The sequence below is a fragment of the Condylura cristata genome, unplaced genomic scaffold, assembly GCF_000260355.1.
Source record: "Condylura cristata isolate star-nosed mole 26May11 unplaced genomic scaffold, ConCri1.0 scaffold00007, whole genome shotgun sequence".
Classification (NCBI taxonomy): domain Eukaryota; kingdom Metazoa; phylum Chordata; class Mammalia; order Eulipotyphla; family Talpidae; genus Condylura; species Condylura cristata.
This window is the reverse complement of record NW_004567108.1, coordinates 56,132,583-56,158,763: the sequence shown is the minus strand read 5'-3', so window position 1 is coordinate 56,158,763 and position 26,181 is coordinate 56,132,583. Positions and strand designations below refer to the sequence as shown.

Genomic DNA, 26,181 nt, shown 5'->3' with positions numbered 1-26,181 from the left:
GCTTTAGACATTGTCTTTAAAAGCCTATTAAGGTATAACTCACAAGATGTCAGATCTATATGTTTGAGTAGGTGCTACAAGACTCAAGAAATCCAACAGATAGCATCTACTTGACAACGGGAAAACCACAATTTTATTATAATTATTTTGTTAGAAGTGACACTTTAAAAGCACCAGTTGTTTATTTTAAACAAGAAATGAACATCTTCCAGAAACATAAATTTAGAGAAAAGAATACTTCTAAATATTTTTTCAAACTAAAAAGATTTTAACAAACTGATACCACAAGAATGGTTCATTATCAAAATGAACTTTGTATTTTCCTGTACTAATGCACAAAAACATTAGTTATAAACTATCATGACAAATATAAAGTATGTCTGTAGAAATTTTATGCAGCATTTTTTCTCATTATTTGCATTATGACTTCAATTCTATTTATATCTACTTACTAGGTGAATGGAAAACATTTATATGTTCTCGATAGAAACACAAATCTGCTTTCCTAAGTCATCCCAAAGTAACCTACATCTTTTCTTCCTTTTCCTCAACCTGTTCTAAGTGATGCTAATGAGATAGATTATTTATGACTATGGTGTCCTGTTGCTTATGTTTTAATTATACTTATAGCACCATCAGATAACATTCATAAAATCCTTTTTATGACAATTAGGAGATAAGAATGATAACTAGCTAAGCCATGATACATTCCACTAAAGAATATATTATTAAGAAATTGGTGCAGGGGGATATGAAGTCTTTCCAAAATGATGCTAAGAGATACTGTCATGTTTTCAAATAGTCTTTGTTTAATGATTCAAAGTAGGTTTTTAATTCTCACCCATGAAAGCAGCTTATCCCAGGTGAAATCTTCAATCAGAAAATAATTACCAAGTAATAAGGCCAATCTCAGTAAAATGAACAAAACAAATTACAACTCAATGAAATCTGTTAGGTCACAGTGGCATTGTCACAGAAGAGAAATTAATCCATTACCACTAAATTCTCCTGTCCTAAACTAAGTATAAATAGTTTAACATATTCTTAGTCAGTGAAACATTTTCTGTAAAGGATTAAATAATAATTTGAGAGACAGATATAAAACATAATTTTAAAAGCTGAATCCATGTCATGATGGTATTATTGATAGAAGGACACAGGTTCAGATCAATGTGTAGTCATTCAGGTTTGCCAGAAAAAAACCTAATAAGTGTGATAAAATATTAAGGATTGAGTACTCTGCTTCCTTTAAAAGAACCACTTCCAATGATCATTGGGTCAAGAAAAGAAAAACTTAGCAATATAATAGACTTGTGTAAACACAGGTTGTATTGGCCTTGTGAGATCATCGCTTTGGGAGCTGCATCTTTTACTGGAATGTGAGAGAGAGCACTAGCTGGCTATCTCCTATATTACTATGGTGTACTGGATTTTGGAGTCCTGAAATGTTCACCATTTTAAAAAAGTCTTATTAACATCTTGATATATATCTAACTTTGAGAGTACCAGATGGAGTAGAATATAAATGGAAGAAGTTGGGTGGGCTCTAAATCTGTTTCCTCACTTAAAATTACCTTCTTTTTTTTCAGCTCACATTACATTTTCACTTCATTGAACATCAACTCTAAGAGGAGGTAGCTGTATCTTCCTGACACATTCTTTCTCTAGTAATCAACCCAACTCTCCTCTTCTGATCTTCCTAAGGCATCATTTATAACCAAGGACCCTTCTGTGGCCCTTCAAATGATAGTTCTCTGCTATGTGCACTTCTAGCCTTCTGGTCTTTTTCTGTATTGTTATTGCCCAATATGATCTGTGTTTCCTACCAGTGTTCAAATACAATCCTGACTCTTAGTAATGCTATACCCGTGAGCAAGCTGCCTAACTTTATAATGATGGTAGTATAAAAACAAACAAACAACACAAAAAAACTAGAAAAGCCCAAGTTTTGGTAAAAACCAAAGTCAGAGGGTATGGAGGGTCTAACCTCAGGTACCTTTGGGCATGCTTAGATGTGTCTATCCTGAAGAAGAATACTAAACCCACACTGGCATAGCAAAGACCTTTAGGGTTAGAATTTGACCAATCACCATTTGGCAAATTTCCCCAAAACAAAACTATACTTACTGAAAATGTGGTGTGCATAAATTGCAGCTGATTGTGTTGTAGAGACAGATACCCCCATTGGCAACACGGGCACACAACTGGAGTGCTCTGTGTTTCCCAGGGTCCCCAAATAAACTTTTTTTTTTTTTTGGTTTGGATAAAATTTTGGTTTCTCAATCCAAAATGGAAACTATCCTTAGATTTGCTATTTTGGAGTTAAAGAAAATAGTTATAAAATGCCCCATCCAATGTATATTGCCAAGTAGCCAATAAATAAATAAATAAATAAGGACAAAAGGATTGCAATATGCATTAGTTTCAATCTATTTTTTTTAACCTAAAATTTTGAACATTAATTCCTGTTTGGTTTCAAGTACTGGGGTCTTCATAATGGCAAAAAAAAAAAAATCCCCTTTAAATGTATAGCTCTCTGTATTCTTAACAAGTCACTATAACTACTACAATAAAGTGCTTCTGGGTTTTGCCAGTTGGTTGTAATTACATTTTCTTGGATTTTGCCATAGTCAATTGTAGTTACATTTTCTTTCTTGTTGTTTCATATATACTTGGAAAATGAATTACCCTGACTCCAGTGTTCTGCATGCCAACCTTCCCAGCATCACCGTGGAGCCCTTCCTGTTTTATTTCATTTTCTAATACAAATTCTTCACCAAAGATTTGCCTCACACAGGTCATAAAATACACTTGCCCAGGCTCAGTGGTCACTGAGATATGGAGGTACCCCCACCCCTTCAACACAGGATGCCGTTCAAGCTTCTTCACCTTCCCATTTCTTTTAACAAGTTCTAGTACTGTCTAAGAGAGCTTTCTGGAAAGATGTCATACTTTTATGTGAAATCCAAATAAAACCAAAGAACAAAAACAGGATCTTGTGTAGGTATGAAGAACAGATTGGTGGCTGTAAGGTGGTATTAAACTAGGTGAAGGGTGTCAAAAGGCAAAAACTTCCAGTTATAAAATGAGTCATAATATTCTATTGTATATCTGAAAATGGTTAAGAGTATATCCCAAAAATTCTAATCATGTATACACAATTTTGTAGCTATATATGGTGACAGATGTATTAACTACACATATTGTTAACAACCATTTTGCAATATATATACAAATATTCAATCATTAAATTATATGCCTTAAACTCATTACATGCCAACTTAACCTCCATTAAAAAATTATGTACACATGGCAGCCCCACAGCACAGTTATTCTTGATACTTTCTGAATAAAAATTCTTCAAAAGGAAAAATAAAAAAATACAAGTGCTTTCTGTGATCATGAAAATATTCTATACCTGTGTTGCCTGCCATGATAAACACTACATACACGAGCTACTGAGGACTTGTGGCTAGTGTGAAAGAGGATCTTAATTTTTAATTGTATTTATTTTTATTACATTTATAAGGTGATTTAAACAGCCAATATGACAATGGCTAGTTAAACTGCAAGGACACATGCTGCTTCATCCTTCCTCACATGCTCTTACCCTAAATGGAAAGCATCTGCTTCCACTTCCAACTTCATTCCTGCATGGCTTCTTGCTCAAGCACTCTAGTTGCCCAAGTCAACAGACTACTTATCTTGACATACTGGTGACATGTCACACTGTTGAGAATCCCTTGAGAAGTTCACTCTTTACATTTTTATTTCCACATTTTCTCTGTTACCTTTTCGCCCTCTTATTGTTCAGCCAAAATATGACAATGTTGGTGTTTTTTGAGGTCTATACATGGCATTCTGTATCTCCACCCTTCCCAGCCAGGCAGAGATCCCTTCCTACTAAGTGAGCTCAGACAGCTGCCACCTTCATACAAAGGAGACCCAAATCCAGAGCTCTGTTACTACCACACTGGTATAAAACTACCTTCTGGAAATTTCCACTTGGATGTCTGTTTTATTTTGAACTCAACACATCTAAAACTGAACTCCTGATTTCCCCTTTGTTAATTCCTAGATGGATTGAGGGTTCACTGAATTCTATTTCTTTGTTTTCTGCACTTACCTTATGAAACCTCATGAAATTATCCTATGAATGGTGAGTCTTTAAAATAATGTGGTTGAATGTGTTTGATATCTGGTAACACAACTGGTAGAAGCTAATGTGCTAGGGAAAGGAACACAACATAGTAAAAGAGAATCTAAAAATCTGTCAATTAAACTCCAAGTTTGTAAGTTGTGAGTTTGCATAAGCTATAGTATGGCTCAATGGTTCATTTTTCTACCTGGAGCAATCATTATTCTCTGCCATGAACATAGAAATTTTTCTACTTTACTTTCAGTAATATGGTGAGATCAGACTAATACAGTTAGAAATATACATTGAAAAATTGCCCCATGAGGTTTTCTTTTTAAGTAAAATGTTTAAAGATTATCAGACAAAGTAAATCTTTACTTTTCGACAGTATAAAATCTTCTGTCTGACACTGGGGATTACCAGAGAAAAGAAAAGGGGAATTGGTGAAACAGATAATTAGAGCAAATTGTATCGTGGTGGATGGAAACTAGACTTTGGTGGTGATAAGGATGTAGTTTAAAATGTTGATATAATGCTACCCCTGGAAACTTACGTTACAATAATAAACGTGTGTATTATAAAAGGAAATGTTTGTTTATACTTACTATGAACACCTAAGACTATAAATTAATAAAACCTGATCCTGAGTAAAACTATTGGCCACTAGAAGAAAATAATGAATAAACTATTCCTACTGGAAAAAAAAATCTGTTGTAGGTATTTTTATTTTAAAAATAATCAAAAACCTCTTGATAATCCTTCATATTATAAATTCCCATTTGTTACACAAATCACTAGTACTTCATTACCTAAAACAAACAACTCTTAATGCTGATTATCACACTGTGATTTCTGAGGTACATAGAGAGTAAACAGGATATTCACCAGCAGTTTAACCACTGCCAAACTATGCCAGGTAACCAAGTTAACAAGATTACAACCATGCAAGACAAGTGATTAATATGAAGGATCTAAGGATAAAAAAATAAAAGCCTACCTTTTTAGATTTTAATATTTTGGTTTATGAGTCAATCATAGCTTTATTTCCTTCTGGTTAAAATCAATTTGGGTTACTGACTGCTTACTTATTTCTAACTCACAACATTTACTGTACGAGTTCTAGAGAAACATAACACAGTTCAAGCAGCACAAAGTGAACTTCACTATTTTTTTCCATGAATAAGACTCATGGAAGACAAATCAAAAATGGACCTTTGTCTTCTCCTTTTAAGAAAATGTCACAAATGGTAAAAATTAGAAGTTAAGATAGGATGGCTTTTGTAAGTACCATACACACACACCTAAATCTGAAAGCCCAATTGTGTGATAAATGGTTGTTCATATCTACCTATTCTGTTATTAGGAAACCAATACACCCAACAGCATACACTCAGCTTCCTGGTGCCTTGGGGGGTATTTAGAATTGTGTTTGATAGATGAGTTCAATAAATAAAAACTGTGAGTTGTTCATAAATCATAGCAAACAGATGTACTTTTACTGAATGGAAATACAAATAAGAGTTCTATCTTCTTTAGAATAGCCAAGTGGCATAGGAAGTGTAAGAATTAGCTACAAAAATGTTACTAAAATCAGTTGTACTATAGTAGGGAACACAAAGGAGTGTTCTTTATTGAACAAAATAAAGGTATTGATTTTAGCTATTAAGTTCATTCTTTATCTCATTCTCATAAATGGTTTACCAACTGTTACTTTAACAAGCTTTCACAACAGACAATTGGATTTTTAACTTGCAGTCTTGTTTCTTTCTTTGCACGTATTTGATAAAACATGCCAATGGTAATTCATTTTTGTTAGCATAAACCACTGTGAAATTATTCTGTTTCACAGAAGGTATCTTCTGTGGTAGGTAACTATTTGGGGGTCATAGAGTGTTTTTCCTCCACAAATTGTATTTTTGTCATATTCTCCCTGCCTTGGGAATATAGTAGGCTCATGCTGACCTTTGAGCAGAAAGATTGATTATACCAGGGCACAGTGAGTACAATGAGAAGAGTTTGGAGCAAACTGAATAAAACATGTTAAAGGCCCTTTTGCAGCAAAAGAAATGTCCAGAGCAAAATGTACAATAACAAGGACATGCCGGTATTACAGATTTGACTTGTAGTTTTACCTTGATTTTTTTTCAAAGATTGAAATCTAATACAACTGTTACAGATTCCAATACTAATTTTTATACTCTCAGTTTTAAAGGAGAGAAACATTTAAATTCAGAACTCTTAAGTATAATTGTATAGGCTATTTGCAGCTGGTAAGTTTCTTATTTTCAGACTGTGTACTTGCCTACAAATTGTTGAGAGAAAACTCAGGTTACCTTCAGTGTAGTGAACAAATATAGGAACTTATAATACATAAAAATAGAGAACTAACTATCAAGTCATGCATTTGTTTCCCCTAAAAGTGTCAACCATACCAAATAAGTAAGGGAGATAGCTGTGTGTTTGCTCTGGACAGCCTCAATGCTGACATCCTTTTTGTGTAGAGCATCCTAACATGTACTTCCTCTGACCAGAATCACTGTCTAATTGGATGTTAGTGTTTAATGTGCTTGTTATATGTGTAACTTAATTCCTCACTTAGAATCTTTTTAAAAAATGGTAACATTTCTCTTTGTTACTCAGCATGAAGGCAAACATAGTCAACTCATTCACAAATAAGCTCACTTATAGGCAAAAAGCATTTTCAAGCATAGAGGAAGTAATAGACATATATTATGCAGTCATTAAAAACTGTGTGAAACCAATAATTTTTACAATTGGGAGAAATATTTAAAATATAACACTGCTACAGGAAGAATACAAAATTGTGTATATATTATGATCTAAATACTGTTAAAATAATGTGCCCATATATATTTCAAACACAGCTATACATATCACTGTATTTCTGGGGATTATGGAAGAAGATTTTATTTGCTTCTTCATATTTTTATATAATTTTCATGTCTTCTATAATGAGTATTATTCTAAAAATCAGTCAAATAAGCATTATTAAAAAAATCCCTACAGACTTAATTAAACCTTCATTAAAGCATTCCCCATTGTTGCATGACAATGCCTGACAGGTAAAGCTGTCGCATAATGAAGTTCTTCTGGTGTCTCTGTAATTACATCTGTTGAGACAGAATCTGAGATACATTTGCTTTCCAACAAATTGTGTTCTAGAGGGAGCAGATGTGGACTAGGATACTGCAAAGTTTAGTATGTGGTGAGTAAGCACAGGTCAAGCTACCCCACATGGATTCACACACCTCAAATGTCTCTTTCAAATTCTAGTTAACTTCTAATCTAGATTAATATTCTGGAAAAATTAGGTAATTAATTCAAAGAAAATAAAATACTGTACTTAAATTTTTCCAGGAGAAACAGTACTGTATAAACCTTTGTTAACAGGTCACTTGAATTTTCCTTCATCATGTTGGAAGTATCTACTAGCTTCTGTCCATTTGTGGCACAGCTATGTTTTCCTTTTCTTTCTTTCTTTTTTTTTCAGCCTATGGAACATGCGTTTGGGTATGTCTCTCTTTTTTACCACCTTAATAAAGGCCCCTCTCCTTTACAACATAACATTTATTATATATCTTGATGTTTCTCATGTTATCTGTTTTCCAATGTTTTATAAACAAAACAGTATTGTCAGTATTACCCCGGTAGAACTACCCTTATTACTTCATCAGTGATTAGTATAGAATATGACTTAAAATACAAGTCTTCTGATATGTGGGACCTTTCTTGACTCTCAACTTTTCTATTTCAAGTGGAGGTTCAAAGTCTTCTGTGCGACCAATATAAAAGCTGTTAATTAGTTTGTGTCTCACACAGTTGAAATAATTCAAAAAAACTTATTTATTGAGGATGTAAAATATTAAAAGAATCAACTATCAAGAGAAGTACTTGAACACAAATTGTTTTGGTTAGAATACCAAAATAAGGCAAAGCACTAAGCTTGCCCGCTTACTTTATAATCAGCATACACAGCATAATTTACTTGAATAATTAGAGCCCTCCCATTAGGAACTGGTGAGTTCAACTCCTCAGGGGATGAATACAAATAGACATTTGTGCAAGTGCAAACAATATCTCTGAGAAGAATGGGACACTCTCTCAGTAATGAGTAGATTTGCCCTGTGTATTACAAGGAGACAGATTGATCTCATTAGTGAATAAAATGGACTAAATGTACAAATATGCATTTGATATATTTCTCTTTAAATTCTAAGCTGGCAGTCCTCAAAGACTAGTAGAATAACACACAGTTACACTGACCACTGGAATGACTTTTAGTGAGGTATTTGTATTCCATAATCTAGGAAGTGACATTCTGATGGATTCACTAATTTCAACAAATATCACAGTCTATTTTCTGCATTATGAAAACTGAGTGGGAATAATGCTTTTTCCTTCCCAAGACAAATGAAAAAATATTTCATAGCATTTTATTCATATACAAAAGAAAAAGGTAACTGAGGAAAATAACTTCCTATGTGTCCAGAGACCTTAGTTCTGGAACTAATAAGAGTTTGGGTATCACCACTGAATACTACATATATGCCATGAGAAACAAAAAAGCAAATAAATGGGAAAATATAAAAGTCTTTTGCAATAATATGAAATGCAACCATATATATGGCATCCTTAAATATGATTTGGAAAGAACAGATTACATTTAACATTTAAGTTTCCTTGCTAATAAAACTCTGTTTCTAATCTTTCATTGGTTTTAATATCTCTCTTTATCAACTCAGATAACTTCAAAAGAAAAACATGGTTTAGCATCAGTTTCCATAGATACTGTTTTATAAATTGCAAATATTAATGGTCTCATTCTATACTGCATCACATATATTGGTATTTGGAAATGTACACTTAAAATGATACAAATTAATTCAATCATAAACTTGTAAACAATGTACCCAATGTCAAAACAATTCACTGTAAGTCTGATCAAATTGCAGTACCATGTTAATAAGCATTATTATATTATGATACTTAAGCTGCAATTACTGATCTTACAAATATACACATATGATTAATAAATATAGCTATTTAAAATCATATGAAATATTTTCATATCATTCACTTAGTATAAATATTTTAATATAAAATCACCTCCTTTTTTCACAATGAAAAAACAGAAACAACATTGGGTTGTTTTTCTTGAGGCCACTTTGTAAGAATGAGAATTTATGAGACATATCCTATAGAATTTAAATCTTTTGTATTACAGGTTATCCTATAACATGCTGAAAATATTTTTTTCTTAAAAGTCTGAATTCTATAATTTTGTAAATACCACTAGCATAATGCTAACTTTTACTTTGAAGAATTACCACAGTGATTTACTATTATATGAATTAGGAGAAATCAGAAAACCCTATGTAAGTTGATAGCAGAAAACTTCTATTTTCTGTATACATTTATTGTCAGTAGGAGTATGTTTGCTTCAGGTTTAAACTGTTTAAACTGTTTTAAAATGTATCTAGACCAAAAATGACATAATAACATAAAGTACTGTCTTCTAAGAACATAGCAAAAAACCACGTTTGAAGAGAGTAATTTTTCAGTGCTCCCATATCTAGATATGATAACTAAGCATTAAGTATTACCACTTCACATATACAGAACAAAGGAAGAAAGATGCTTTAACACAAAATTACAAACGTATAAGACATTAATCTCTCCTACCTACTGAAGACAGTAAAGAACGACTTAAGGGAGGCATGATGCGAGTTTAATTCTTATTTTTTTTTCCTGAACCCCAAAGATCATTATGAACATAACATACAAAAAACACAAGAATTTAAATGGCAAAAAAAACATTATTTCAAAAGCAGCCTCACCAATAGTTTCTAATGATGATATTTGCACTTACTTATACTACATATAAAAGTTACAACATGAAATAATCTACAACAAAGACAGAAAAGTCTAGCAGGACTAAATTAACACTAATAATTTTACTTTCAGAGCTAATGTGCAACGATTGACCATATTCTCATGAACTATGTATGCATTACTGAAAAACAGCAACGCATAAGGTTGGAGGCTTATAATAAAAGACCTAAAAAAGTTCAAAAACTGTAAAATGTGGTTGCTTATTTGGATAATGAATACTTCTACAGAAGTCAGCATACATACCCTGTTCTAACACTTCTTGTTTGGGCTGCTGAAGTAAAGTCTTATCTTTCTTCTCTGTTTCTGTAAAAAAAAAAAATGATGAAGTTGAGCATAGATTTGCAGTGTATATTATATACTTTAAATAGCTTACTGGAAACACGCCAGCAACATTTACACATTATTAACTGTCTTGTGTTCCATAAACACAAGAGAATTTATATGGTAGAGCCGCTTTAATTCACAAAAATATTGCAACATAGTGGCTAATTACAAGACTTGTGACTTAATAACTAGAGCAACTACTCTTTCAATAATAGATACATAAATCAGCATTTTTCAAAAAGTGTTAATAAAACTGCTCATATTTTAAAAACTGAATTTAGTAATTTTAAAGGATGTATTAATTTAATAACATTTTAAGTAAATTGCTTATCTAACTTAATAAATTAACCTGCTATGTGATCTTCTTTCATAAAATTTCTACTAGAAAGGAATAAGAATTTTTCCTGGCATGCTAAAATTGAACTTAAAAAACTCAGAAAATTATCATATTTCATCCAATGCAATAGGCTGTATATTTTGCAATTTTATCTAAAAAAAATGACAGTTAATACAATCATTTTGCAGATGAACAATAAGCTAAAGAACAATTCTGAAAGACCAAAAGGGTCAAGGCCAGCAATGCTTCATAAATCAAGAACTATCTTTTGCTTGAAGAGGCCCATTAAGTAGATAATTCAGAGTATGGTTGGAGGTGATAATTTTCACAGGCAAACTGTACTCGTTAGAACAGCATAACAAAGAATAAAATGGGGAAACTAAAAAACATAAATTAAATGAAGAAAGATCTATTTTACAGAATTCATTCCAAGCTAATCTGTTTCATCACCAGATATAACAGGATGATTTTAACTATTAACCATAATAGTCAAATCAGACACATACAAAAAAATATAAGATACAAAATCATGTGTTATTTTACTTTAAATACCAATTTTACCTTTGTGATGTCCATGCATCATAACCATATCAGACTTCACGGGTATTGGAATATTGGCCTCTGGAGGTATGGTTCTGAACATATCTGGAGCAACGTTCTGTGTACAGGTCATGAAGGAAACTGCGTGCTTGGCTTCCATGTAATACATAATGTATAAGTTGCACATTTCATCACTAGATGTGCCACTGCAGGCAAAAAGAAGTAGATGCAACAGATCAGCCATTCACATTAAACGTATTCCAGATGCAAGAATAATGCAGGCAGTGAATCTGTAAGCAATAGATTCAAAGGTGGAAACCTTCCTCCATTAGCTAAACTGATAAGCTAAAGTACTTTCCTCATGGAAAATCTTAATTATTTACTTAATAACAACAGAATTCAGAACACTTCAATAGAGATTGATAAATTATTTACAAGTCTTTTTAAAATGTCTTTTATTACATAACCCCAAGTCTAGGATCTTTTGATGACTGACCAGTTCTCATGGTCAGATGAATCAAGAATCTTATGTTAATGCTAAGATATCACAAACATACCCCTGGTTTCAGCACGAATGGAAAGAGTGTCTCAAAAATGATACCAAATGAAATCAGCACTGGTCTCTTCCAAAGGCTCAAAACTGAAAGGGGTCATGCTGTTCAGCCAAATGACTCAATGTTAAAAATAGATTGTAAAACAGTAAGACGGACTTCTCTAAGACTAATGTGTCAAATAGTATAAGTACTGCTTATGAGTTTATAAAACATTTTCTTCTTCTTGAATGTGCATGGCTTACTACATATTTCATTCCTTTTACCATTATTAGAAAGGATTTATTTAGCATACTTTTACAAAATTTTATATGCCAAAGTAGTTGGGGCAAAGGAATCGTTCTTTTTTGGTATTTTAGTTCTGACCATTTTTAGCAAGCATACATTTATGGGAGAAAAAAAGGTATGAAGTGCACTATTTGCTGTACAGAAATACTTCAGTGTTGGTTTTTCCAGCAATATCACGCAGCACTCATTTCCTCTCCATAGCAACAATAATGACATCAGGGAAGGAAAAAAATAATTTTTTTTTTCAAACAGGGAGTGGTTTCTCGAAGCTCTGAAAATGTAGAGGCCCTAAAACAGCAGACCCTGCCACAGGGAACTCTGTGCATCCAAAATCACCTGGCCTCTTACTCTCTGAAAGTGACACCTGTCAGTGTAATTGCCTCCTTCCGGAAATATAAGCAAATAGTGAGGTATGATCCTAAACAAACACTTGTTCATTACACATATCTTCACGTGTCAAAACATGTTCCTAAGAACTACATTTTGAGAACCACAGAATTGGTCAGAACATTATGTGCTATAAAAGAAAGATGGTGCCAAAATAATGAACTATTCTTCCTCCACATTACCCTCCTCCCTTGGTTCATAATGAGGAGAGATGACCAAGAGAAAAATTAGGGAAATGGGATTGAAAATATGGCTTCAGTTTAGAAAACTTTGAGCCATGTTATAGAAGAGTATAACAAAATAATCAGACAACTTGATCAAATTAATGTTAGAAAAAAATTAATACATTTATACAAGGGAAACATGCAATTAATCAAGGGACAAATCATGTTAGAGAAATCATGTTCATGTTAACTTCTAAACATAATTTTGTGAGACAGTCTAATAAGCTCACCAATATAATTCATTGGAAGTACTAGGTTTATGATACCAAAACTGAGCTGATCATATAGTTTGAGAATCTTTGTTACACAGAGAAATTGTCATTAAAGAATTTGCTGAAGAAAATTATAAGTACAGTTTATCCCTTTCCATTTATAATTGAACTTTGTATCCCAGGTAACTCTGAGTGCCCATCTTAACAGAGATACTATTCTATCTCTAAATAAGTTAGGACATAAACCATCCTTAGTATAAATCACACAATTTGCCTATTATACTCCTTTACTAAAATAAATTTGACTTTAAACCAGACAAATTGCTTTATGTAGCCCTAAGAGAGAATTCTGATACAACTGCCCTTGTTTTCCATAGAGAACAAAAGATGCAATTCAACTCCATCAGTCTGAATGTTTACTAACCTAAGGAGCTACGGAGCTATATTCACACATCTGCTCCAGAGTCTTGAATGGCCCTTTAAACATTCCTTATTGCACAGGTGACTAAATGTTCTAAATGAGACTGCTGACGTAACCTTCATCCCAAAATGACAGTATGCACAATAAAGTTTTGCACAATAAAGTTTTCATGTAACAATGACTTCTTTTTACAAGTGGCATTCCTATCTTTTTTATGCTAGCTTGTTCAATTCTAAGAAAATGCAGAGAGCCCAAGGCTAGTAAGCCCGCAAAAATATGGGTATCTAGGGGTAGGGGTGGGGGGGGGGAGAATACGTAATCTATTTTAACAATGCTTACAACTTATGACATATCCTGTCAGACCTAATAGATCTTACTGCTGAAAAATGAGTCAGGTCAATTTTATGAACTTGAATGATATGTGGCATTTATGAAAGATATTTATTTCTATCTGTTTATCCAATTTTTAAATCTATTCTCCTTTTGTCCTATTCCTTGAGAGTTATTATTTAAATACATTATTTCATATTACAAAGATATATAATAGAGATTTAAGGCAAAAATATGACAAAGTTGACAAGATTACACATTATCTACCTGTTCTCAAAAGTTAGTTTAAAATTTTATCATGTAAACTTTTAGGCAAATCAGCTAACTTAATTAACTTAATTGACTTATTTAAATTATTGTTTTGGTTTAAATTTCACTAAACATTTAAGATGAATTTAGAGATGTGTCATGTTAAATATAAAATATAAGGCTGTCAAGTACAAATACTGCTTATTCATAGATTAATTAGTACTATGTTGTTAGTATAATCTTCAGAGCAACTTTGTCTAAGGGGTACTTTTCATGTTGAATACTCTGAAAAGAATGTATCTGGATAAAAAAAAAATCACCACTGATAGTTCATGGGTGCTGTGGTGGTGGGAGAATTATGGGGATTACATCTAAGGGGGAAAAAATCAAAACACTGTATGAAATGGATTATGATATAAGAAAACAGACAAGCAAAAATGGACAACCAAAATCCCTCTATTAACTATATTTAATAATGCCTAATTGTTTAATGGTTTACTTTTAGATGAAACTCTATTCTAGGACAATCAGGTACTACTTTTAAGTCCTGTCCATGCAAAATTTTTTCAAGTCCTAAAATTTCTAGCATAGTATCAGCTCAGACTGAGTGGAGGAATTAAAATCATGGCCAATCCACCACCATCGATCTGAACTGTTGTGGTATTTAACTTCCGAACTGTGTTTACAAACATCTGCTTTCCAGGGGCTTAATGTTTGGCTGTGAGTCAGGAAAACTGCACATGTGGAGAATTAAGTGGGTGAGAACCAAGAATTCACAGAGTCAAGAAGAAAGAATGGAGGGACAGTTCAGATTATATTCAAAAGCAAAGTCTGTGAGCAGTTGCCTGGACTACATTCAAAGCAAAGAAGGGTCCATTAAAAAGGAAAATCTTGGCCCTCCCTAGTGGCACAACAGGCTAGGATGTGGCACTGCAAGCTATCTGCAGACGCTTCAGTGTGAGTTCGATCCCTGGCCCTGGAGGTGACCTCTTCTGACCCTCCTGCTGCTCCCCTCAGTAGTGTACTTCATGGTTTTGCCTGTTCTGCTCCCCACTCTGCTTCTGGTGAAGCCCCTCACCGCTCCTACATCTCTGGCTTGTACCCCAGTTCTGTATGAATAAATAAATAAATCTTTTTTTAAAAAAGGAAAATCCTGTTAAGCGTCTGTCCCCACCAACATTTCAATTTGTGACTACAGAATCAGACCTTGCCATATCCCTAATTCCACATTCTGGGCATTTTTTCCCTTCTTCTGCTCCTATAAACTCCTCCATATTGAAGAGACAGACTTGACAAACAGACTTGATTCTTGCCTTCTGTCCCTTTGTCATACCATAAACTTCCTTTTCTCAGAAGTCAGTGTTACCTTATTGGCTTCTATGTACATGGGTGGGGAGCCCTTTGCTCCCTACAGGAACCATGTACCTGAAAATCTTCCCAGTAATTTTCCTTTAAGACCAAGTTTCCTGTGGCAGTAGAATCAGAAGGTTAAAACTTCTGATTCTTAAAACTTCTTAAAATTCTTACACTGCACAGAGGAGGCATTTGGATAAGAGATTTATATAAGTCATTCTCAAGCTCAGGTTTCAAATCTGTGCCCAAAGATAGTGTGCAGGTAAGTTAGGGGTGAGAAGTAAAAGAAAAGGTGTAGAGTATAGGTTAATTTAATAGACATCATGTTTTCTCCTTTTTTTTTTTTTAGTTTTCTTTTTTACTGGTTACATTCTGAGCTGTGATTCTACACTGCCCTATGGAAATGGTACCCATTTTTCACAAAACAGAGAGGCACGGCTACTATTACCTTTCTAAAACTAAAAAGCACATTAAGTGCTATAAGAATGTTATCTATTTCATAAGGATTTTTATTCATGTTTAAATTTATACAAATTTGTTTTCTTAGTTTATTATTCTACTGAAAAAATTGCTTCTTTAGTATAAATTAAATATTCAGAATATGGACTCATTCAATGATTTAATTTCTTATAGTTTCTTCCTATTTCATTTATATTACAAAAACAAAATTTCCTGCAGCCCACAAGAGATTTACAAAATAGATAGATTAGTATCATTTTAGGGTATTATTTTAAAGCAGAAGGAACATTTTTACAAAGACTAGAGTTTTTCTGGATTCATGAAACTGAAAGAGGCCTCAGGAGATCACTTTGGCTTCCCATCTGGTATTATAACAAGTCATTAATTTCTATCTTTCGCATTGCCTAACAGAAGATACTCAGAGGATACAATATAGCCATCATAATAAGCTTCCCTCATACCCACCCTCAAATTATAAAAGACTTCTGAGCAAAACAAAAACAAAAACTTTAATCTATTCTACATTGAAGTCATAAATTAATACATTAATATGTGGCAGCATTTCTTCTTCTTCTTTTTTTTTTTTTAACATCTTTGCTTACCTGTTTCAAAAGAAACCAGTAGGATCCAGTCCTAGATCCCTACATTAGTATAATATGGAGAACAACAGATCAATATACTCTGAATCAGGTTACTTTATGTATTTAAAGATTAAGAAATGACTTGTCAGACTCTTGTTCAAATCTAATTATGCCTCCTTTCTCAACCATTTTCTTATTACTACTGTTTTTCTTATCACTCTTACTAGTATCGTTTCTCATAACTCTGATTTCACTGCTTTTTTACAAGACCTTCCCCCCAAATGTTTGCAATTTATCCAAGAGTAAAACTGTTAATGCTGCTTGAATTTTTTTTCTGTTTAGCCTTAAAATTGATACTTATTAACATAAAAACACTAGTAGAGGAACATAAATATCTTATTCTAATGCCCCCCCTTATTTATTTTAACATCTTCATTACCTTTTCTTTTTTTCCCTGACAACCAAGCGAGTGTCGACATCTTAAGAATTATCTTTAGTCCACTTAACTGGAGAAGCCCAATTTTAGTAACTTCCCTTTGATCAGATAAGTAGTTTAAAACTGCAGCTTCCAAGGTGCATCAGTAAATATCTTATAACCTGGGGGCTTTCCTGTCGGTGCAAGGGCTAAAGTTTCAGTGCTATGAAGTCATCACCAGTCACTCTGGCCTGCGTTCAATCCCCAGCCAGGGAGGTGACCCACATGGTGCAACAGACTTCTCCTGTCTCACCTGCTGCTCCCCTTAGCAGTGAATTTCGGTCAATCTGCCTTTCTGCTCCCCATTCTGTCTCTGGTGAATCTTCTTACCCTCTGCACCTCTGGCAGAAGAACTCCAGTTTTTGTATGCATTAATAAATAAAGATACATCTTAAAAAAATGTTTATAACCTGATTAACGGGTTATAGAAAGAAGGCTCATTGGATCCTTTCTGATAAAAAAAGAAAAAGAAAAAGAAAAAAAGTCCTACAAAGTGACAAAAACAAACCTTTTTTAAAAGAATCCACAGTGCTCTGAAAATTTTACTGAGTATTATAAAACATACTCATTTCATAAAAGCTCAGTAATTTGAAAATTCTTTCAGAGTTCAACTCTCTTTTGCATAAGTGCTACATTTGCCATACAGAAGGACAAATGAACTGAGAAACACTGAATACACAGATGTATTAACAGGCAGGGAGAATCATGGGATGTGAGTAATTAAGGAGTACTACTTATGAATTTGCTCAAATTTGAAAACAGACCAAAAGGAACACTTATGAACAAATAATTCATAACCACTAAATTTTTCTTCATAAAAATGAGTCTAGAGAAGTAATATACATTATGTGACCACTCTATATATAGAGGGGTGACACTGGAGTTCTTGACTAAACAGAAAGAAAAACAGCATGGAAAGATAAGCACACTTCCTGGAGTTTCTCCAAATCAATCAGTTTTAAAGGATAAAATGTTATAATAGTTTGCCATACATTTTTTTATATGGGGAAAATATGTAATTTATTCACAAAGATAAATGCCACCTATAATCATGTTCTGCACCAATAAATTATTTTTATCCAGAATCATACCCAATGTGCGTGGCTTCTGTCCTTCCTTCACCAGTGAATACACATCTGGCTGCCAGTATGTCACCAAAACTAACATCTACTGGGTGTTCCACGGGATAGAAAGCCTAACAAGAAAACAAATGTGGTGATTCATTATAATTTCCAGGAAAACTCAGAAGTACTTGCTTCAATAACATGAATCTTCGCACATCTTTAGTAGACAGAATGAACACACACACACACACACACACACACACACCACCACCACCACCACCACCACCACCACCATCATCATCACGTTAAGACATATTAAGAGATCTGACTGATGGGCCTCCCTGGTGGCACTAGGGGTTAAAGCACAGCACTATGAAGCTATCATCAGCCACTGCAGCACAAGTTTGATCTCCTGCCATGGAGCTGTCCCACATGGCACAGCAGACTTCTGTCTTACCCTCTGCTCCCCTCAGCAGTGTATTTCTGTCAATCTACCTGTTCTGTTTCCTGCTCTCTCTCTGGTGTCTCCTCTCCTCCCTGCACATCTGGCTTGTATCCCCTTTCTTGTGTGCACAAATAAATAAATCCTTTAAAAAAATTCAACTGATAAGGAAACCACCGAGTTGAAATTTATAAAAATAACATCATACATGTTTTAGATAACAATAAAGGTAGATTTAGAAATGCTTAGATTCTAGAGAAATTTGCAAGACTATATGAATAGTTTTACAGTTACTCTCTGCTGATTAACATTTTTTTTCTTTCAAAATTAAACAAACTTGGGGAGTCCAGCAAGATGGCAGCTGAGAAGGCTGGGCTTGTCTCCTCAGACACACACCCATGATGGATGCAAAACAAAGACAAAACCCCTTAAGGAAAAAACTAATTATCAACTTATATAATAGGAGCATCAGCTCTACTGAAAGGGGCAGGAAAAATTCTAACTGAACTTTGTTGAAAGTGAAAAGGAGGTTGTACTACCCAGGACAGGGAGGTGTTGCTGATGCAGAGTGTCCCCTCCAGTGACTGACTGCACAGCCAATGTACCAGGTTCCTAAGATTCAGAACTACACTTGAAAAGGGGGTGCACAAGCGGCACCCAGCAATATGAATCCCGCAACAATATTCTCAAGGAATCTGAACATGAAATATTGAAATTTATTTGCATCCACAAAGCCCTCAAACTGCAAATCCTTTAGAAAAAGGGAGAGAAATGGAATTATCTGTTACTTGACTGCAAAAATTACTACGAAACAACAGTATTGAAGACAATGGCATTGACACAAAATTAAACAAGGATAAGTGGAACAGAATCAAAGTCCACTACTGAATGGGCAAAAAATTTACATACTATATAACTTGCAAAGGATTAGTAGCCAAGATATTAAAAATGCATTCAACTCAACAATGATAAAAATCTGGTTAACAAATTATCAAAAAATATGGATAATTCACTAAAAAGGACATTCAGAATGCAGAAAAGACATAAGAAAAAAAAAGTTCCTTGTCATTCCTAATTAGAAAGCTGTACATATTATTACAATGAGGTGCCACCTCATTCCTATGAGGATAGCTCATATTAAAAAGACCAACACCAACAGAGGAAGAGAACCTCTGTTACACTGATGGTGGAAATATGAACTGGTACAACCTGTATGGAAATATATCTGTACTTACTTTAAAAACTTAAAAATAGAAGTACCATACAAACAGGCAATCCCACTCTTGGGCATGTACACACAGAATATGAAACCATCAACAAAACCCCCATATACTCTACAATATTCACAGCATGATTAGTAATAACTAGAACCTCAAAGTCCTTTTTCAAAGGATGAATGGGTCACACAGATGTGGTACATACATGCCATAGAATATTACATAGCCAGAAAGGACAAAATGCAGCCATTTTTAACAAAATGGAGGGAATTTGAAAAATTAAATGTGGCAAGGCAGAGCAAATCAGAATAATGAAAACATACATTGGACAATTCAGTAACATAAAAAATATTTGATATCAAAAAAATCTTAAATGTTCTGAAGTTAAAGCAAAGGGGGTGGAAAAAGGACAAGGGGACACAAGGAAAGATAGTTGTGGAGAAATAAAAAAAATTAAAACATAATTCTTACCTGGGGCAGCTGAGGGCTCTGGCGTCCAATTAGTGACCACTGCCCATTTCTGACTCTGTATCCACTTACCACCTTACCTGTAATGAACAAAAATTATATAACATAAAAGGTATTAGAAAAACAAAATGAAATTAGTTTTACTATTTCTTTTATTTCAAAATAAAATCTAAATATTTTCAGAACCCAAAATGCCCGGTATCTAAATGGAAACAACAAAAAAAATCAAAATCCATACATAATGTCATTGCTTTGGAACAAAATTCTTTTCATTAAGACAGGCTTAAGGGGCCTCCAGCCTGGAGGCCTAGGGTTTAATTTTCAGCACTATCACCATGATGGTCTGAGTATGTTCCCCAGCCAGGGGGCTGACCCACATGGTGTAGCAGACCTCTATTTTTCTTGCCACTCCCCTCAGCAGTATAGATCCACCTGTCTTGCTCTCCACTCTGTTTCTGGTGAATCCTCTCACCCCCATCCTCATACCTCTGGTCTACACCCCAGTTCTCATATGCATAAATAAATAGTAACAAATATTTCAAAAAAGAGAGATTTAAGGTCATATATAATTTGCATTTTACCTGTATATAGCATTATAGTAAACATTAGCATAAGAGTAAACATTTATAATTTAACATGTAGTTTAAGGCTCTTACCTAAATGATGAGTGTGAACTCTATAGGCAAAGACCTGCATTGGATACTTTTTATAATGGCAGGAAATGTCAGAATTCACTACTGTTAGAAATGAAAACAGAAAAAATGTCACTATGCTAGTAGAAAATTACATTCTTGTCTAAAAGTATGACAGGTTATTCACAAGGTGGTGGCCATGGGAATATTTTATAAACACACACACTCATGTATTCCTCAGATATAAGCACTATGGGGTCAGCTCCTTCTCTGAAATGAGTTAACTCCCTGCTTTGCCATTTTTTATTTCATTCATTAAAAAAAAAAAATGACCAGGAGTTAAAATACTGTCAGTCTACTAAATTTATTTAATTTGCTACCCTTATCATATTTGTTACCTTTGATATCTTTATCTTATGAATTTAATTGGTTACCTTTGTCATGAAATTTATGGAGTTGGAAAAGCTTAAAAATTGGTTTTTATTTTTAATAGGACAAAATGATTTTTTTGAAAATTGGTTACAAACACCTAAAATAGCCAGACTGACAGTTTCACTTGAGAAGAAGCCACTGTATACACTTTTCCATACTTCAGGTCTAATACACAGTAATAATAAATATTATAAATATGTTTGTAACATGTTATATATATATAATATGTATATATCAAAAGAATATATTATAATAAAAGAATGAACAGTAACAGTGGGACCAAATGGATGATAAGTTGAAAAGATCCCCTATAAAAAAATCCTAAGATTAGTATTATTGATAAACAATATAACTACTTCACTAGTTTTTATAAATTTAGGAGAGATAGCTATTGTTAACCCATTTTATAAGTGGGGAATAAGCTTAATGCATATAGGGTCAAAGACTGAGTCAGTGTTGGTCTTGAACCTGGTATTCTCTACAGATGTTGATTCCACAGTATGCCATGTAGTTTGTCTTTGACATCAAAGAATGGTTGACTGATTTGCAAAACATTCTTAATATAAAATAAACCTTAAATAAAAAATTATTTGTTTACTTACATAACCCACTACCTACCCAAGGGTCTCAATTCTTAGCATTTTAAGATGGAAAAACAAACCACTGATTTGGATTTAAAAAAAAAAAACTGATTTAAAATCCAAGAATAATAAATAATCAGTTTATTTTTCAGGAATTCAAAAATATCAGCCACTTTAAAAGTTTATTAAAAAACACATTGTAAATCTATTCCTATACAGTAGCTAATGAGGTCTAAAAGATCATTACTGCATATACTCATTGCTCAACAAATACATTATGAATTCTGAAAGATCATTACTCACCTTTCTCTCCTGCTGGTATTACAGTGTCAACAGACATCATAAGGTACATGCCAGCAATTAAAGGCTGTCTGTAGAAAACAGTGATATTTATCTCAACTATTTGAAGTCAACACTATTAACTTGGATAAATAAGATACACATGTATACATTGTTCTACATGATACAGTGTGTTTTGAAGTTACAATAACATGGAAAAAAGAGGTGGAATATTTATTTTTTTCACTAAAATTTCTTATTTTCTTGGGCAAATAGCTAAAAATACATTTTTTCTGGCATGGTGAATGTGGAAGGCAGTGGCTCCTGTGATGGTTAACTTTATGTGTCATTGTGACTAATTATTATAGTTGCCTATTTTTGGTCAAACATTAGTCTAGATGCTGATGTGAAGTATTTGTAGATACAGTTAGCATTTAAACCACTGACTTTGAGTAAACCAGACTATTTGTCCAGAATGTGGCTGGGACTCAAAGAGAAAACGCTGAAATTCTACCAGAAGGTAGGAATTGAACCTCAGACTGCCTTGGTCTCAAGATACAACAGCGACTCCTGCCAGAATGTCCATCTGGACCTGCCAATGCCCCTCAACCCCCCCAAATCTCAATCTCCCTCTCACCTATGTGTCTGCCTTTAAACAGAAATTTCACAATACAGTATTAAATTTGAACTTTACAAAGGGATGTACACATACAAATTCCACTGGCTCTGTTTCTCTGGATGCCCTAACAAACACAACTCCCAAGGTTTCCTAGTTCTGACATTCAGACCCTTCATCTTCACTTCAGTGTAGGCTGTATCTAGGAATTAATTATTTTGAACAAATACAATATGGCAAAAGATTTGTTATTTCTAACAGATATAATATAATGGTCTATAACTTCTGAGAACAGATTCCTAGGAGACTACAGCTTCCATTTGTTTTGCCTTCCCTTGCTGCTGGTGACAGGAACCAACAGCCATGTTGTGAGCTGCCTGGTATGCAGCCCTCATGCCAGGAAAGGAAGATGTTCTCTGAGCAACAATCAGCAAACACCTGAATCCCACCCATGGCCATGGGAGTGATACTGGAAGCTGTTTCTGCCCATTTGAGTCTCAACTGTGGCCTTTTTGGGCACAACTAGACCATAGGACCCAGCTAATCTGTGCTCAGATTCCTTGCATAAGAAAGTGAGACACTAAATAGTTGCCATTTAGGCCACTAAATTGTTGTTATATAACAACAGATATCCAGTGGATTTCCTACTTTTAGATTCTCAAAACTTGAAAGTTGACACTCACGGTACAATAACTAGAAATACTTACGGTACACGTGTGAGGTGTAAGGACACACCAGAACAATCCTTGTGATTATCTGAAAGACAACAAATATAAATCGTGGAAAAGAAAAAAAGATTTTTAAAGTGTATATTATTTAAAAGTAAAATTTTTGTTTTATTTGTATGGTGTTTTATAATTTACAGAGTACGTTCCTCTTTGTTAAACTATTTTTGATCTTCAAAATCTCACAAAAGCAATTAACAGTGATCATGTAAAGTATTCTTTAGTGTTTCCTTGACTCATCAAACTGCCCTGTCATCTGCTTTCCCATAGATGTTCCAGGGAGTCTCTTCTTCATCACAGACACTTTGTAGAGATCTTTTGCAAATCTCTTTTCCTTCTTCTTTTGCCCTTCCAAGTAGAAATAGCAGAAATTCTGATCAACTATCTAAATTTTTACTCTACTAAAACTACTGTGTCCCAGAGAGCTCAAGCCTGGACTTACTCATTTCTTCTATTCCAGATATGACAAATTCTTTCAACTTCATATTTTATTCTAAGTAATTATAAAATTTTATATCTGATTTTAATAAGATAAACATTTTATAATCAGTTGTATTTTGGGGGTTTTGTTAATTTTGCAAAGGGATCTCTATTCAATCTCTTAAATCAATTTCAGTGAGATGCTATATTCATAATTTTAGAGTTCTTTCTTTTCATAATCTCAACTGAGTTTTAACGATGTGAAGCAGTAAATACTAATTATAAAAATAGTAATAATAAAAACACTAACAATGATAAAAGCCATCACAGATTTGTTTTAAATTTGCTTTTAATATAAAAAGCATTGCTTTAAATATGAAAATGATAATTGAGCATTACTTTCATCTATTACAAAACCTTATTTTCGAGACTAAGGTTTCCTAAATATTCTGCATAAAATATACTAAATATTCTTAGTTTTTACTGCTTTCACAGTGGTTATAAATGAATTGACTCAGAATTATACAGGTATCTTTACTATTAAAAAAAAAGTTGGACTTGGATGGAGCTGGAAAAGATCATGCTTAGTGAGATAAGCCAGAAAGAGAAAGAAAAATACCGGATGGTTTCACTCATAGCAGGAGTATAATGGACCAGGCGAGAAAATAACAAAAATAATGAACAACCATAGACCAGAGACATTCTGTGGGGGTGGAGTGGGGAATGGGATCAAAAACGGGGGTGGGGGGAAGGGAGGGAAATGCACGGGACTATGGTGGTGGCACAGGGGTGATTTGGTGATGGGAAACCCGTGGGGATTACAATTGAGATGAAAAAAAATGTGAAAAATGATGTAAAAATAAACTTTTTAATTAAAAAAAAAAAGTTGGAAAGAATATCATCCACTCATGCCATATTTATTCTGAACTCTAGAGACTCACCTAATTAGCTATGTTGATTTTAGGAAAAATTTCTCATATATAAAACAAAGTCACATCTATCTTAAATATTTTGAGGAATGGTAATCATACATTCATTCAGTTAATAATATTAAGCAAGCACTAGGTTCAGGCATTGTTTCATACTATGGGGCTATAGAACAGTAAAAAACAGTGTATACAAGTTTCCTGCTCTAATGATACGTATGCTTGAATGGAAAAGAAGAGATGGACACTAGATTAGGAGGGAAAGAGTGGAAAACACCAAGTATATAAATAAAATAATGTCATAGAGTACACTTATTAGAATAATGGATAGTGATGAACATTTTATCCACTGTGGTCCAGGAGGGATCTGGTGGCCTTGAGGCAGAAAACTGGACAAATCCTACAGAGTATCATGGTCTAGGTTTTATTCTGCTTTCCAAGGAGCCTTGAGAAGCTAGATGCTGATGGAAAGAATAACCACTGTCACATGGGACAGTGGTGGTACTTAAGAGATTACTTAATAATTAAGAATGTTAGTGTTGTAGTTTTTTGTTTCAATTAACAACATCAGGAATTTTCCCCCATACAATGTTCCTCCAAGCAAAAGTCTCAATATGCTATGAGAATTGTTTGGTTTCTCATTATATCTTTGTATTGAAAGCATCAAATGAATAATATTCTGATAATTTTTACTATCACTTAAAAAAGCCTAATTGTAGAAATTAATAAAAAAATATTAATATAGTTAAGGAACTACTGAAGAAGTCTATAATCAAAGTGATATGTGCCACCAAATTATGAGTAGCAGGGATATTACTGAGTAAAACATTTAGCTATTGCCCATTGTAATGCAACAACACACCCATCTGTTAAATAATATAAGAATTATCTTTTTACTCAAAGGAAACAAAAAATAAATCAGAAACAAGTTTTTAATATGTAGACATTTTATAACCATACTTAAAAGTTTTCACCCTCTTAAATCACACTTATTATTAGTTGATAGTTACCTACTTGCTTCCTATTTTGGGATTTAAGAGAAAGCCACATTCTGGCCATTCAAACAAAGACAATACTAGATTTTCTTTTGATCTTATATGTTTACTGACATGCCAGATGCTCTGAAAAAATCAAGGATATCACATAACAAAGCAGCTAAAATCTCAAGTGGTAAAAATGACAAGATCCACACATTCTGTGGGAGAAAATTACTGAATTCCTGACTTATACATGGTAATGTGATGGTTTTAGGGAAATATGAATTCCAGAGACTCAAAGTTTTGTCTTATAGAATGTAAATCTTATATGGGTAAAGGACGGAGAAACATATACAGGTCCAGAATAGCTATCTTGTCTGTGTTACAAAAAGCTCCACAAGTCAAAATAAAGAGAAGGAAAATTAGTGATGACATTAAAAATCATACTAATCTCTGATAATGGCCAAGAAATTTGTTTACATTAAATTAATCTGGTCAGTTTGACTCATTGAGTCACCAAGAACAGGTATTTCTGAAATTTTAGCTGTGAGTATGTAACTGTATAGATCTGCTTGAAATTATGGATAATACTTTAGATTATCATTGCTATTTAACCATAA

The 26,181-nt window shown here is 33.6% G+C and overlaps 1 protein-coding gene across 8 annotated transcripts in view; it reads right to left on the bottom strand.

Annotated features, from left to right (window-relative positions):
• Positions 1-26,181, bottom strand: part of PAM (peptidylglycine alpha-amidating monooxygenase) — a 289,915-nt gene that overhangs the window by 50,055 nt on the left and 213,679 nt on the right. For all 8 annotated transcript variants that reach the window (XM_012721812.1, XM_012721814.1, XM_012721815.1 and 5 more), the window contains exons 8-14: positions 23,221-23,269; positions 21,922-21,989; positions 20,630-20,710; positions 19,977-20,053; positions 17,874-17,977; positions 11,274-11,458; positions 10,295-10,354 (exon numbers count right to left, since the gene is read on the bottom strand). In XM_012721812.1, the coding sequence (XP_012577266.1) occupies positions 10,295-10,354; positions 11,274-11,458; positions 17,874-17,977; positions 19,977-20,053; positions 20,630-20,710; positions 21,922-21,989; positions 23,221-23,269 (624 nt within the window). The remainder of the gene's footprint in view (positions 1-10,294; positions 10,355-11,273; positions 11,459-17,873; positions 17,978-19,976; positions 20,054-20,629; positions 20,711-21,921; positions 21,990-23,220; positions 23,270-26,181) is intronic.